Source organism: Lissotriton helveticus, chromosome 3_1 (genome assembly GCF_964261635.1).
Source record: "Lissotriton helveticus chromosome 3_1, aLisHel1.1, whole genome shotgun sequence".
Lineage (NCBI taxonomy): Eukaryota > Metazoa > Chordata > Amphibia > Caudata > Salamandridae > Lissotriton > Lissotriton helveticus.
In genome coordinates this window covers 1,948,835,361-1,948,849,646 of record NC_136061.1, presented here as the reverse complement: position 1 = coordinate 1,948,849,646, position 14,286 = coordinate 1,948,835,361, and the positions used below count along the sequence as shown (strand labels likewise).

At 45.4% G+C, this 14,286-nt stretch overlaps 1 protein-coding gene across 1 annotated transcript in view; it reads right to left on the bottom strand.

The window, feature by feature from the left end:
- Positions 1-3,335: 3,335 nt before the first annotated feature.
- MAP2K1 (mitogen-activated protein kinase kinase 1) overlaps positions 3,336-14,286 on the bottom strand; it is a 166,267-nt gene continuing 155,316 nt past the window's right edge. Inside the window, exons 9-11 of the mRNA XM_078683034.1 lie at positions 13,211-13,272; positions 10,778-10,823; positions 3,336-6,255 (exon numbers count right to left, since the gene is read on the bottom strand). Coding sequence (XP_078539160.1) covers positions 6,142-6,255; positions 10,778-10,823; positions 13,211-13,272 — 222 coding nt within the window. The 3' untranslated portion in view covers positions 3,336-6,141. The remainder of the gene's footprint in view (positions 6,256-10,777; positions 10,824-13,210; positions 13,273-14,286) is intronic.

Sequence of the window (14,286 nt, the reverse complement as noted above, 5' to 3'; positions counted from 1 at the left end):
TTCGGGCTGGACTGTTCCCATGAGGCACAGGATCAGACTGATTTGCATATAGCCATGTCTGAACTGGGGTGGCAGAGTGGGCTAAAGAACGGTGATGGATCAAACCCAGATCTTTTGACTGGGTGTGAGTGTTTGATTGGTTCTGATGCTCCGTCCATCACCACCCCCTTTTGTACCATGCTTGCCGTCTGAGCATTACACTGGTATTAATTGCTCTGGCCGCAGTGTCTGCAACGTCCAGGGCGCACTTAATGGAAGCGTTTGTGATGAGCTTCCCTTCCTGGATAAGCATCTCCCCTGCCTCTTTATATTGGTCTGGTAGATGTTGCAATAGGGTCTCTAGTGTGTCGTGGTGTGCCCTGTCGTAACGTGCCAAGAGCGCCTGCGTGTTTGATATACGCCAGATATTGGCAGCCTGAGCTGCTGCTCTCTTCCCTGATGCCTCCAGCACTTTCGATTCTTTGTCTGGGGGAGGAGCTTCACCGGTGGTCTGCGAATTCGCCCTTTTGCGGGCATTAGAAACCACCAAAGAATCCAACGGCAGCTGGCCCTTGATATAGGTGGGATCGCCAGGTGCCGCTCTGTATTTCTTCTCGATTCTAGGGTTGACCACCCTTGACCGTGTGGGCTCCTTAAAGATGTCAGCAGCATGTTTCAGGACCCCCTTTAGCATAGGAAGAGTCTTGACAGTCTTTTCAGCAGCGGAGAAAGTGTCAAAAAGGAAGTCCACATCCACAGGGTCAGCATGAAGTTCTACATCGTGGTTCTTGGCTGCCCTTTCGATTAAGGCATTAAATGCCGCTGAATCCTCTGTGGGAGAGGTTTTAACATTGTACACCTGAGGGACTTGGATGGTGTGCTGATCCCCTTGGTCACCTGCCCCTATCCAGGAGTCCTGTTGCTCATCAGGCTCTGTGTTGGCTGGGAAATTATATTCCTCGTCCTGCTCTCCAGCATCCTCCCCCTCAGAATAGGTGGGTGAGGGCGTCGCAATACCGTGAGACTGTGGAACAATAGGTTCGACCAAGACCATGGAATCTGGAGCAGGCCGTTTGCGCTTTAGAGGAATGGTATACGCCTCCAAAGGTTGCGTCGCCGTGACCTTCCTCTTGTGAAGCGTAAGCTTCCCGGTGTCGGCATCGATGAAATGCTCTCTTTGCTCCTCTAGCAAGTGTTGTTGAGGCAGCAAACTCCCAGCTGGGCGAGTCGGCTTCGATACCACAGAGTCCTTGGGCACCGAGCGGGGTGCGAAGGCCTTTGGTGCCACCTTCGGCGGCAGAGTGAAGAGGATGGGCGTCGAAGGCTTTGGCGTCGAGACAACGGGCGTCGGGGCGGAAGGTGTCTTCGGAACCGACGTTGAAGCCTTGTGCCTAATTCGCTTCAGGGAGTCCGAGACCTGCTTCGTAAAGGAAGCGGACGGCTTCGTCGACCCGACAGTCGACTTTTGTCCACCCCCAGGGGAAGACATGAGCGTCGATGACTTCTGCTTCTCGGAGCGAGGCGTCGGAGCATCCTCCTTAGGTGCGCCACGACCCTTGTCCTTGGCCGCAGACGCGGACGGCGATGGCTTTGGATCGGCGGCCTTGACCCCTGGCGTCGGGGTTCCGGTCTTCGGCTCGACGCCCTTGCCTGATGTCGGCTCGATGGCCGTCTTGGGCCCCGGCACGACGGTCTTTTTTGTCTCCGAGTCGGCGGCCTTCTTTGGCTTCGGTTCGACGACCTTGACCACTTTCGGCACCTTGACCGGGTCGACTGCTTCTTTCGGCGTCGACCGCTTCGACACCTCGGAAGATGACTGCGTCGATGGGGGAGCAGACGTCTTCGGTTTCGATGGTGCTTCGGCCATTTTAGTAGTTGTCGACACCGATGGTTTCAGTTTCGGTTTCGTTTTCGACAATGGTGGCTCCGCCGAGGTGTCCGTAGCCGGGCCAGAAGGCGGGGCCGTGGATGCAGGTATAAGGTCTTGGGTAAGGCCGAGTGGCGATCCCTCGACCTGAGCCTTTGTAAATGTACGAACGGGGCATAGCTCTTCCTCTGAGCTATCTTCCATGGCCCCATAGGCCTCATCGTCGTCTCCTACCTCGTCGACGACTTCTTCAACATCGAGGCCTCCGACATCCGCGTCGTATTCGCATTCGATGTCCACCGTTGGAGGTGAAATCTGCATTCGAACCTCTTGTTCGCCTGCGTCTTCGTCGTCGAAGATGTCCACCGGTGCCGGGGCCGTCTGCCGGGCCGCCATGCGCGACACGCGCCGAAGCCGAAGAGTTTTCGCTGAACGAAATTTTGAACAAGCCATACAGTTGGCTTCATTGTGGTCCGGCGACAGGCACTTGTTGCACACCGGGTGGACGTCGATGTGTGAGTACTTTGAACCACACACGGGACACTTCTTGAACGGACTCCGTTCCATGTCGTCTCGTCGAGGGTCTTGGTGCGCCGCTTGGGCCTCGATCACCTAAGAGTCACTCGACTCCCTGGAAATCCAACTTGGCTGAGTCGGAAACAGAACCGGGGCACCGAACGCAAACAATACCGACGTATAGAAAAAGGGCCTTAGGGCCTCGAAAAGTTTAAGTTGATTCCGAACTGGAGATAACGAAATGACATCCGAACCCAATGGCGGAAAAAAACTATCTGGGGATGGAGTCAATGCCCATGCGCACTGTAGTCCAGGGGAGGAGCCACCTATCTTGTGATACTTCGAAGACTCTTCCAGGACAACAATGTGCAATCATCCGGACCCAACACTAGGCGGCGATCTATGCTATAGATATGAATTCAACAGCCCACATGCCTCGAACTCAAGCACTTCTCTATCAAAACAAACATCGACCAGAGAACATACACCAATATGGCCACCGTGATCCCATCTTCCTCACCAAGCCATTCTCCCATCAAACATCCATCCTTTCTCTAGGTAACGTTTACCTCCATCCGACAAGTTAATTGTCCACCAGAAAGCCTGATCTCCCTCTTACCTTTATCACCCCCTAATATTCAGCCAGCTTAATCCTTCCGTCCTACCTCCAACTGACTGCCTACATTTATATAGCGGCACTACCCTCAGTAGTCCTTTCTGTGCCCGTCTTACATACAACAAATGTTCTTGCCATAAATTCAAAGCTGTCCACATGCAGGCCATTTTAAAGCAATCTTTACTCAACCAATTCAGACAGCCACAGACTGATTTACAACATTCTGTACAAGAGGGCGATAGAGAGAGAAAAAGAGAGCGAGAAAGAGAGACACACACACATACGGAGAGAGAGACACAGATAGACAGATTTTTATACCCTGCCCACTTATTTTTTTTAAAGTACACACTTTCAACATTTTGGTAATACATTTATTAGAATACATGATTTAGTCTTCGACATTACTTAGCTGATAGGCTTTTTTTCCTTTCTACACATTTTACAATATATTCTTACAACGGACTTATGAAAGGAAGGAAGGCAATGAGACAGACATATTGGGGTTTGATCCTGTGGAGAACCTTAAGAAAAGAACTGAAAACTATATTTAAAATTTCATGCAGTCACAAAAAATGGAAATGCACTATACATCACTTTATACCTCATTGAATTATTTTAAAAATATCAAAACAAAATTGAGAAAGCAGCAGTGTAGAAGGCCGAACGCCTGGCAGTGTTTGGGGTATTTGTAAGAAGCTCGGACCCCTTGCACCTAAATGACATGATGCAGTTTTGGGGTTGCAGACTCATAGTCTAAGTGGGACAAATTTGGCAGAGTCAGACTATGAATGGCCAGTGGGATAACCAAAGGAGATCTCTAAGGTTCTCTCCATTCCTACATGAGTACACCACCGAGCAAAACAATGATAACACATTAAATAAATAAAATACCAAAGGTTTGTGGTCCATGTTACAAGAATGATCAGTCTGGAAATTGGTGTACTCCATTAGAAAGACCTGCACCTAACTAGGGGTTTGTGGCAGGAAGGCAGACACCCTTTGAGGGGGTCTAGGCATATGATTAATCCTGCTCCAGCTAATGGCCTCACACATGTACAAACCTGAGACTTACTTTAGGCTTCTCAGTCGATGCTTCTATGAAACACATTGAAGGAGCAAAAGTAGACATTTGAGTTCTGTAAAGTGGAATTGTAAGGCTGTCCAGTTATGAAAGGTGACTTTTTCAACCATGGACCTAGGAATTATAGCCATTGACTCTTGGTTTGCAAAAGGCTTTGAGACCATGACAAGAGGAGGAAAGCACTATAGAAATGTTGCAATACAGTACAAGACAAAACAAATGCATTCATTCACTTAAGCTGGATCAAACTCACCAGTCTCAGAATGAGAAAGTACATACTGGTTCGAGCTGCATTTTTTAAAAACTACATATGAGTTTGGATAGGAGTGCTCACAAGATATTTAAAGAAATCGTACCCATCCTCTCTCCCGTTACCCTCTATCTCTTTCTTCTTAAAAGGCAAAACAAAGTTTTCACTGCTAAATGAAAGTTGCTACCCATGAATCCATCACTCAGCCCAACCAGAGATGACTTATACAGACCCAAGATTGAGAAATTGCATGTTTGATGCCAGATGTGAATGCTTTGATGGTGCGATGTAAGTACTTTCCAATGTGTGAGTGCACGAATGACTCCATGTGTGAGTGCTTGGATGGCTTCTAGTGTGAGTCTCCGGGTTGCTCCATGTGTGAGCGCTTGATTGCTCTTAGCCTGAGCATTTAGATGATGTCAGGTGCAAGTGCTTGGGTGGTTCCTGGCGCGACTGCTTGCATGGCTTATTTTGGGAGTAGTATTTGGGTGGCTCCTAGAGTAAGTGCTGGGAATCAGCTAGACAGTACAGAGTGGCCAGAGCATGAAGAGACTGGTTTGATAATGATAAACAGCACTGACTAATAACCTGCAGAGGTAAGAGGGTGCTTAACTGAAGATCTCTCTCTGTCCTGCAGCTTACTGAACCAACATCTTGCTAAACCTCAGATTGTCCCAAAACAGATTAACTTAATCTATTAGAATGTTCCAAATCCTGGAATCCTTGTACACACAGGTCTTTGGACCTTTGTGAACCTGAGACGTTTCTAAAGTGGAACCTGGGGCATTCTTTATCCTGGAAATTCTGGAATATTCCCAAACTCAGGAATTGGGATCTTCATGAACCAAGTAGCATCTTAAAAGGGTTAACTCCAGTGAACTGGTGGGCGAAACTGGAAGGTGTTGGAGATGTGGGATTTGAAGATCTTCCTGATCCTTCGATCTAAGCCTGTTTTCTCCCAGGAAGCTACCTGAGCCTGAAAGCTTCCCGAACCCAGGTTCTTCAAAATGGGGGATCTTCGTAAATGTTTTATCTTATGAACCTGGGGCCTTTCAAAGCATGAGAGCTACTTAGAATTTTATCTAAACCTGAAATGTTCTATAATATGCAGGCTTCCTAAAATCAGGTTCTCCCAGAAACCTGGTGCCTCCTGAACCTGGGACCTTTCTGAATGGGGCATGGAGATACAACCGCAAAGCCTCTCAGAAGGATTCTTCAAAGTTGAAAGCTCACTTTGCAGCGGCACATGAACACATGTCCAATCAAAACTCAGTGAACCATCTCGGTCTCCCCACACATACAACACAGCATTGAGAAAGACACTTTCAGAACAAGCAACTCAAGCATTACCAGTGGCATTTGGGTGACAGGTTAAGCCCAACACTACAAGACCTGTCAGCAGTACGTAAAATATGCACCCGCAGGTAGTAGGAATATGAAGCTCTCTATTCCATGAACTTCACCAATGGGGGAGCATCACACTTACAACGTACTGAGGGCAAGTATGGCTTATCTGGAAGTTAGTGGCGATTCCCCTTGATCAGCCAGAGGTATAAGATGTGAGCCAACCATGGTTGCCAAATACATTTACAACAGCACCCTCGACCGTTGATTACTATATCAATCGATGAATATTTATGAGCTCTACAAATTATTAAAACCGGTAAGGATTTGGCACATGCTGTAGCAGAACTCCTTCCTTTGAGATGGAAAGAAAAAAATAGGAAACACTAAACAGTTCACGCTAGTAGAAAACTGACATAGGTGGCACTTTGTTAGCTGCAGGTATGCAGCCCCCGACAGCTGGCCTTGCACTTCTCCATCCCATGCATTCAGTGGCTGGCAGCATGAGTTGGGGTACTTGGTTGGCGGAGGCCTATGGTTGAGCACAGCCACCCTGCAAAATCCACTTCCTCCATTTCGGATTTCTTGATGAAGTTGTGCACCTGTGCGATGTGAAAGAAAGAAAGAGCAGCAGTTCAAACAAAAGCTTTATAGTATTAGCATGGGCTAAATAGCTTATGGAAAAATCAGCAAACCAAGACCAACAGGCCAGTGGCTCTGAGATCTGATGTACTTTGGCTCTGGCCTTAACAGCTTTCCCAAGGCACAGGACAACAGTGGCATATGCCAGACTCTACAGCAGCTCTACCTACCTTTCCTACCTGCCCATCCACTTAAGGAAATCACCCTTGCTGACGCAAATCAGGAAGGGCCTCAAAACCTGGCTATTTGGATGAACTCAGCACTTAATCTGATCCGCTGCGCCCCCCTCCCCGAGCGCCTTAAGACCCTCACGGGTTAGTAGCCGCAATTTACAATCCCGGATTGATTAGTTTCATAAAATCATCTCAATTTGCCCAGTGGCCTTACAAAGTATATTATCAGAGTTCATGCTGCTTACTACCTCCAGCTAATTACAACTAATTTACAAACAACCAACATTTCCCATTGTTATTTACCAGATGAAAGAACAGTGTACTATTGCTTGTTGCACTCCAGAGCTTAGATCAGACTCATCAGAGGAAGGATAAAATTACTTACCAAGTGAGCATGTGTTCGTAGCGTATAATGCTGTAGAGTGACAAACTGCACACTCCTGCCAGCTAGTGTTGGGCTTGGATGTCTGCAAGTTTTTTTTAAAGAATTGTTTCGAGTAACGAGGTATGATTTTACTCCTCCACTAGTTGGCAATGAGCATGAGCATTAGCTCCATTGTTGGATTGTTTTTAGGTTGAAGACTTTTTATTGTTTTAACAGCAATCAAGACACATGGAGAAGTAAAACCCAGTCATGGGTTTGTTTTTACGACTAGATGCACCATTCCTCGGAATTAGGTGGCCAAGTCCATTTAGAAGCAATTACTCTCCTGTTTTAAGCAACGATGGTCACAACTGGGGCAACTTGCCCTTGCTTTCATTAGGCTTCCTGATAGCTAGGTTAATATGGCATGTACTACTGAGTCCCATTAAATAAAGCCTACACTGAAAAACTAGGAAGACTAAGCACTCTAATTTCATAGAAAGTCATAAAATACTCAACTCTACCCCCTCCCTGCATGCATGAAATACCCCCACCTGTACTTTGTCCACTCTTCTCTAACACACACGCAAAGCTTTTTTCTGCTTTAGAATTCTAGAATGGCAAAAACACCTTCAGGACTTTTACTTTCCATTTGCTGATGTTATGGCTGAATGGGGGCCACCTGGTCAGCCTCAGGAAGCCATGTTTTCTGCAGAGAAAAGCAGAGACTCCACTAAGCCATATTTTCACAATATTTGGTTGCTCTCTACTCTGTTTGTCCCGATCACATTTGTGTCCACTCAACCTTATAGAATTGAACTGTACTCATCACTTCTCTAATTACAGGACACTTGTTAAGAGTGTGAGATTCCAAAATATGGAAGCAGCTGTAGCCAGACTTTTATATTATTTGACAAAGAGCTGTGTTACTGGAAGTATGATTGCCCTCCAAAGCTGAACTCAGGGACACTGGGCCTCATTTAGAGTATCCATGAGAGTGGTGGAGGTCATTTCCTCCAGCATCCTAGCTGGGCTAGCGCCTACCATCGTTACAGATGTCTGCCAGCCCTATAGAGACCTCTCTGCCTTCGGTGAAGCCATCAACACCACGGCTCCTCTGAAGGCGCTGAACGTTTGAGTGGTCACCAGGCTTCAGAGTGGGGATTAGTAAATCTTTTGGTTTCACAAAAACAACCCCCCAAAATGGGACTTTGTTTGTCAAAGACAAAAAAACCTTATGATTTTCTGCCAGGGTGTAGGAGGGTCATTTACATTTTTTCGGGACCGCCAGGGTTTCCCTGATGGTCCTGAACAGAAAAAACAGATTGGCGGATGGTCTGATATTCCTACACTGACAACCTTAACTCCAATGAGGGCACCTCAAATAGAAACATGATGGTCAACTCGACTGGCACTAAAACAGGAGGAACAAGGTACTCCAACACATTTGTGGTTGTTAGTCCAGGTTTACTCTTTAAAGATGAAAGAGGACAGGTATGGGCAAGCGTACACCTAGGAATAAGATAAGATAAGAAAACTTACGTAAAAATTGCCATACCATACATCTTTGCCAGGCTGAAAATAAAGATTTGCATATTTGGCCTGTCTACCAGGGGGCCAGCTAAGATCCATTTGCCTCTATCCCTCAATATTTCTTCATTGATCCAGCTTTTCCTCTTAAAGTTTGAGCAATGTTGCTCTGCTCAGAGGGCCATTAAATACTACTTGGCCATTTCTCATTATGGCCCATGGGCTTTCTTATGCAGGAAAAGAGCTGGATCAAGGAGCAATCTGGAAAATGATCTTGTCAAGCCTTCATCCGCTTGCTTTTCTTATCTGCTATTGAACAGTAAAGGGATTCTGCCTCAAACCTATGTGGAAAGAATAAAGGAGAGACGTGTGAAGTCGAGTTTCCTTCTAGAGCTCCCACTTTCCAATGCCCACAAGGGACGGCAGATATGTGGTCCAATGAAGAGACCTTTGTTAACATCACTTGAAAGGTGCCACCAAAGGAAAGCATTCCTGCTATAGAGCTGACAGTCTCATCTTGTGCTCCCCGAGGAGCAAATCGCACAAACCTGCTCTTGAGAGTTTGCAAACAAAAGTAAGTCCTCCCTGGTGCAGACCTGAGCCTTTTGGGATCAACAGTTGCGAAATTAGAGTACTTAGGAACTGGATTGGCAAGCTTGGCAATCCTGAAAGAGTACAAAGAGGAGATTGCTAGTCAGGCCTTATCATGACTCAGAGGAGTGGTCAATGTCAGTCACATTATGGTACCTACAGAGAAAAGGCTCTACCAATGCTCCTCTCCTTTGACAGGAATGGGAATGCAACAAGAATAGAAATTACAAAAACATTTCATTAAAAAAAATATATAAAGAAACCCACAGGATTTTTGGGGAGGAAAGACTCACGCAAAGTGAAGACTTTCACACCAGTGGGAACATACCAGAATTTCCTGCGGCAGCAACCAGAAAACTGTCCAGGTCTTGGTATACAGATTGCATCTGACCAGATCCTTTAGACCTTCAGGCACTTTAGCACTCCTGTGCCTGTCAGAGGAGGAACCTCACAAGAGGCACCCCCTCTGAAAATTCTCTGTGGGCATTGACTTGGCTGACCAAACCTTTCAGTTTTATTAATCATTTTTCAGACTCCGCTCCTGACACCAATAGTTACCAGAAAGACACAAAATGTAAGTTTGTCATCTTAGTACCTAGTCAGGAGGGTCGCCAGGTCTCTATGGGCTCCTCTTAGGGGAGAGGTGTGGCGCCGCGGCCAGGGCGACTGACGCTGGAATCTGGGGACCACGGTTCGATCCCCGGCTCCGGCGGCAGGTTAGCCCAGCACCATGTGACTCTGGGCAATAGCTCGCTTAATCTTCCCGACGGCCCCCCAGCGCCTAGAGACCCTTACGGGTGATTGTGCGCTTTACAAATGTGGACTTTACTCTTCAATGTTTATTTCTGAACCTGTCTCTGATCCACTCGCTCAGAGCCCCACCCCACCCTCCTTCTTATGCAAACAACATGACTGACTGAGAACCCATCGACATCATCCTCACATGGATGGCTTATAGCTGGCTCAAATTTAAGCAAAAGACACTAATTCCTGTAAAGTCATCCATCCTTTCTTCCTCTGCCTGCTTATTCTGAAAACGTTCTACTGCCCCATAAGCCCATCTCAAAAATAGGAATCCTTTTTAAACTCTTTGTCTCTGTGAATCTGCACACTTTGTAAAATCCCTTTTTTTCATCACCACATGCTTCTCTGTTAGATCCTGCACAACACCCATAGAGTCACAAAGGGCACCATTATCCATACCGTAATGGTTTGTCGATTAGGCAATGCGAGTGTGTTAAAATCATGGGACGTTTGCTAAATACAACTTATGTCTTCAAATGGTTCAAAACGCAGCTGTTTCTCTGACCTGAAATTTAGTAAACAGAGACCAGAAGTCTGCTGCCATGACTCCCTCTACTGCCAGTCGATAGCAGAAGACGTCAAATCTCAAGATGTAGCTCTTCTTTAAATACTTCTTCAGTACCAATCAAAAGACTTGCAGCCTCAGATCTACAAGCACTCAGAGGTCAATATTAGTGGGTGAAAAGCAGTTTACTCATTGTATTAAAGCACACACTGGTTTTACAAAGGAGGATAGAGTAACTTCTTTCAGCAAGGGCCCCCATGAACTGAAATTGCTCTGGTGAGCCTATCTACACTTAGAAGGAAAAACAACCTCACAATTCAAATTCTCATTAACGAGCGACATTCAACAGAAAGCAAAGCAGCCCTAAGAATTGGTTTGCTTAGCTGTGGGGATTTAGATGGCTACATCCACGCACTGACACTAGCCATGTGGGGATTTAGATGGATACATCCACGCACTGACACTAGCCAATCTACACAAATCACTCACACTGTACTTCTACATACGTCACTTACCATTAGCTGTTTTAGGTCGGCTCGATCAGCTGGGTTTTTTACCAAACTGAAACGATAAAAAGCAAGAGGTTTTATGGGCATCATGTATATGACAGGGCTTGCATATGGCATTGGAGAACCCCTATTTATTTCAAATGTTTTGCAGAGTACTGTAACGTTGCCTTTGCCCCCTCTACAGACTGTTATCCCACTATGAGCATGAGGCATAGGTATGGGTTCTGTTGGAGACCCAGTGCGTTCTCAAGCTAATAGGGTCCATTCAAACAGACGGCAACAAAAAAGTCACGCTTTCACAAAGCAGAAAGAAGCAGTGCGAAACCTCTCATTTCCACGTCCTAGTTTCCTACTCCTCTCAGGGATTTTCTTAGACTGAATGAAAATTGCTCATAGGATTGTTTGCCCACGCCAGCCCTAGTGACAAAGCTGCAGTTGCTGTCTTATGCGCATTACTGTATCTGACAGGGTTTTCATAGGGCAATGGAGTTCCTCTCATGGCTACTACTGCATCTAACTAGAACTTCATGGGTCAAATAAGTTACTCTAATGGGCAGTAAAGTATCTGACAGAACCTTCACACGTCACTCAAGTTTGCTCTAATGGTAATTACTGTATCCAAGAAGACATTTGCATGCTAATAGAGTTAATCTAATGGGCATTAATCTTTCAGACTTGCCTTAGTCAGCCAACTAATGAGTTCTAATCAGGGCTCGAGTCAGGGTACCACGCGGGTGGACGGCGTCCCACCACTTATTTTATGGGGAGCCCGGGAGCTCGATAACTGGAGCAAATGGAGCCACACATTCACTCTTTGGCCTCTCTGGGGCGAGATCGGAGCTCATTCAAAACGCTGCTCACGCGCTGGCTTCTCTGATGTAATCACATCTAAGGGGTGAGCGAGGGGGGGCAATGAGTCTGATGGTGCAAGCCACCTTTCGTGACGTCACATACTGTCGTTACGTCAGCGCCACCCCACTTCTTTTTTTAGGACATGTGCCCTGGTTCTAATGTGGATTACTGTATGGGACAGAATCTTCATAGGTTGAAGGAACCATTCAAGGGTCAATAAAGTTACTCTAATGGGCATTACAGTAAGTGACCTGACCTTCAAGATCAATAGAGTTATTCTAATGGGGATAGCTGTGCTGGACAGAATTTTCATAGGACAATGCTCTTATGGGCATTTCTGAACCAGGCAACATATTCATAGGCCAAAGTTACTCCAGTGAGTATTAATGTACCTGATAGGACCTTTTTGTGTGAATGGGGGCACTCTAATGGACACTACTGCACACATTAGGAGCTTAAGGCATCAATGGTAGCGCTCCAAATTGAGGAGATGTGTCAAGGCATGGGCAAAGAGAACAACTTCCCAGGGACCCCGCCTTCCGCGGGGCCCCATGGTAAAATAAATGGGATAGTCACAAGACTCTCTGTTTTCAGCTCTTCCGCTCGCTCTCTTCTGTCTCTTTCTCCATCTCTTTCTGGCCACCTTTAACTCTAACACGCTATAGTGATCCCTTAGCCACTACCTTTCTACCTACCTCTATTTCTGTCCTTGACTTATCTCTTGCTCTAATATCTCTCTCCCTACATTTCAAACACTCTTTACATCTCTCTACTGCTCTTCCTCCCTCTAACATACTCTTACCTCTCTGCTGTCTTTCATGCCACTCTCTGCCTCTCCCCTCTCTAGCTTCCTCACCTTCTTCTATCTGCCTTCTCTACTTCTATACTGTTGTATCTCATCTCTCTCTACCTCGCAAATCAGTAAACCACCACCTTTCTCTCTACCTCTCTCCCCATTTCGTTTTCTCTATTTTCTCAAACACACCCCACATTCAAGCTTAATTTTGCTGAAAATGAGCAACGAATATGAAGCTGCTCCAAGATATATACCTGACCAAGGCTCTAAAAATGCTTAAGATGACACTGCCAAACGGCCTTACTGTAGCTAACAGAAACTTCCCTAGTGCAGTGTAAAACTTAAAATGGGTATAAATACATTAATGTATTTTACAGGATATATTGAGGTGTCAATGCAGGGGTTCCAGTAGGTTTTACTAAATATATGACAAAACCTACGTTCAAGTGATGAGCTTCAATAGATATTATAGTATTGCACATGACCGTCAAAGAGGGGTGTTAAAGATCAGAGATGTATTGCTGTATCTGCCAGACAGGACATTTGTGGAGTCCACGGATATACAGTAAAGGGGTTTCTGCATCTTACGAGTGTCTTTGACAGAACCTTCCTCAGTTTAACCGAAGTGATCTAGACTGTGCAGTACTGTTTTAGACAGTAATGATAAGGAGTTGGTGAAGTAACTCTCAGAGACATTTCTCTATCTAGCAAGACCTTTGTTGGGTGGTTAGCGATATACCTATAGACCTTGTTAAGCAGCATAGCAACTGTATCAAAAAATTGAAACTTACCAGCTATTCACAAAGTCTTGAAATTCAGGACCAAAAATTCCACTGGGCAATTTAGGAGGAGGCTGGAAATAGAAACAAATATAATCACTTACATCAACAGAAGTGTAACGGTGGTAACAAATACAGCACTCCCAACGTCAGCCTTGCCCCATGCAGTAATTCCTCTATTGCTTAGTGCCACTTAGGGTAGGATAACATAGGTGAGAGCCACGGATACATAGAATCAGGGGCATATCCGCTCAAATCAAATTGAAAAGGAGTTTCTTGAAGACACTGGTAACAGGTAGGTTGCAGTAGTTTCCACAGGTTTCCCATTCCAAAATGCACTTACTAAAACTGCACATGCAACCGAAATTGAAATGTGTTCTCTACAACGTTTATTTACAGAAATGATATGGTAAAAGTATAGCTCTTATGCAGAAGGGGTAATAACATCCATTTTCGAGACCAAGTATTAGGGATTTTCCTATTGTGAAGATTTAGTGAATTATTACATTTTAAAAGAAATATGGGGTGAAACAAAGTAAGAATCTGCAGACGAGAGGGCTTATTTCCCACATATTCATTAGGGCATTCTACTAATAAGCAATTCAACATCACATATACTTTTGAAAGCACAGCTAGCCTGCCCAGAATTCCAAAGTACGTCATAGAAATTGCACACAGATCTCTGTTCCTTTGCTACCAAGAGGTAACTTGTACAGAAATTCCAATGATGGGTCATCTTGTCTTGTGAGTGCCTGCTGTTCTTGAGTGCCTGACATTCGGATCAGGTATTCATGTCTGGCCATGCCTTCTGCTACAGACTTCATTCACCAGCGATAAAGTATACAAGTTGGACATTTCGCAAATTTAGTCACTCCGTTACATTTTCCTTTATTTTATTTCTATTTAAACAGCTTCTCTTTAATTGTAAAAGATCCAAGAGTTTCAGATTATAGCCTAAAATCTGATTATAGGCAATTTTATGCTTTTTTTTTTTTTTTTTTACACGGCAAATGAGACTGCGCCAAAATATGCCTTTTCTATTTCCAAAAGATAGCCTGTGCCTGCAAAGGTGGTAACCCGGTCCATGG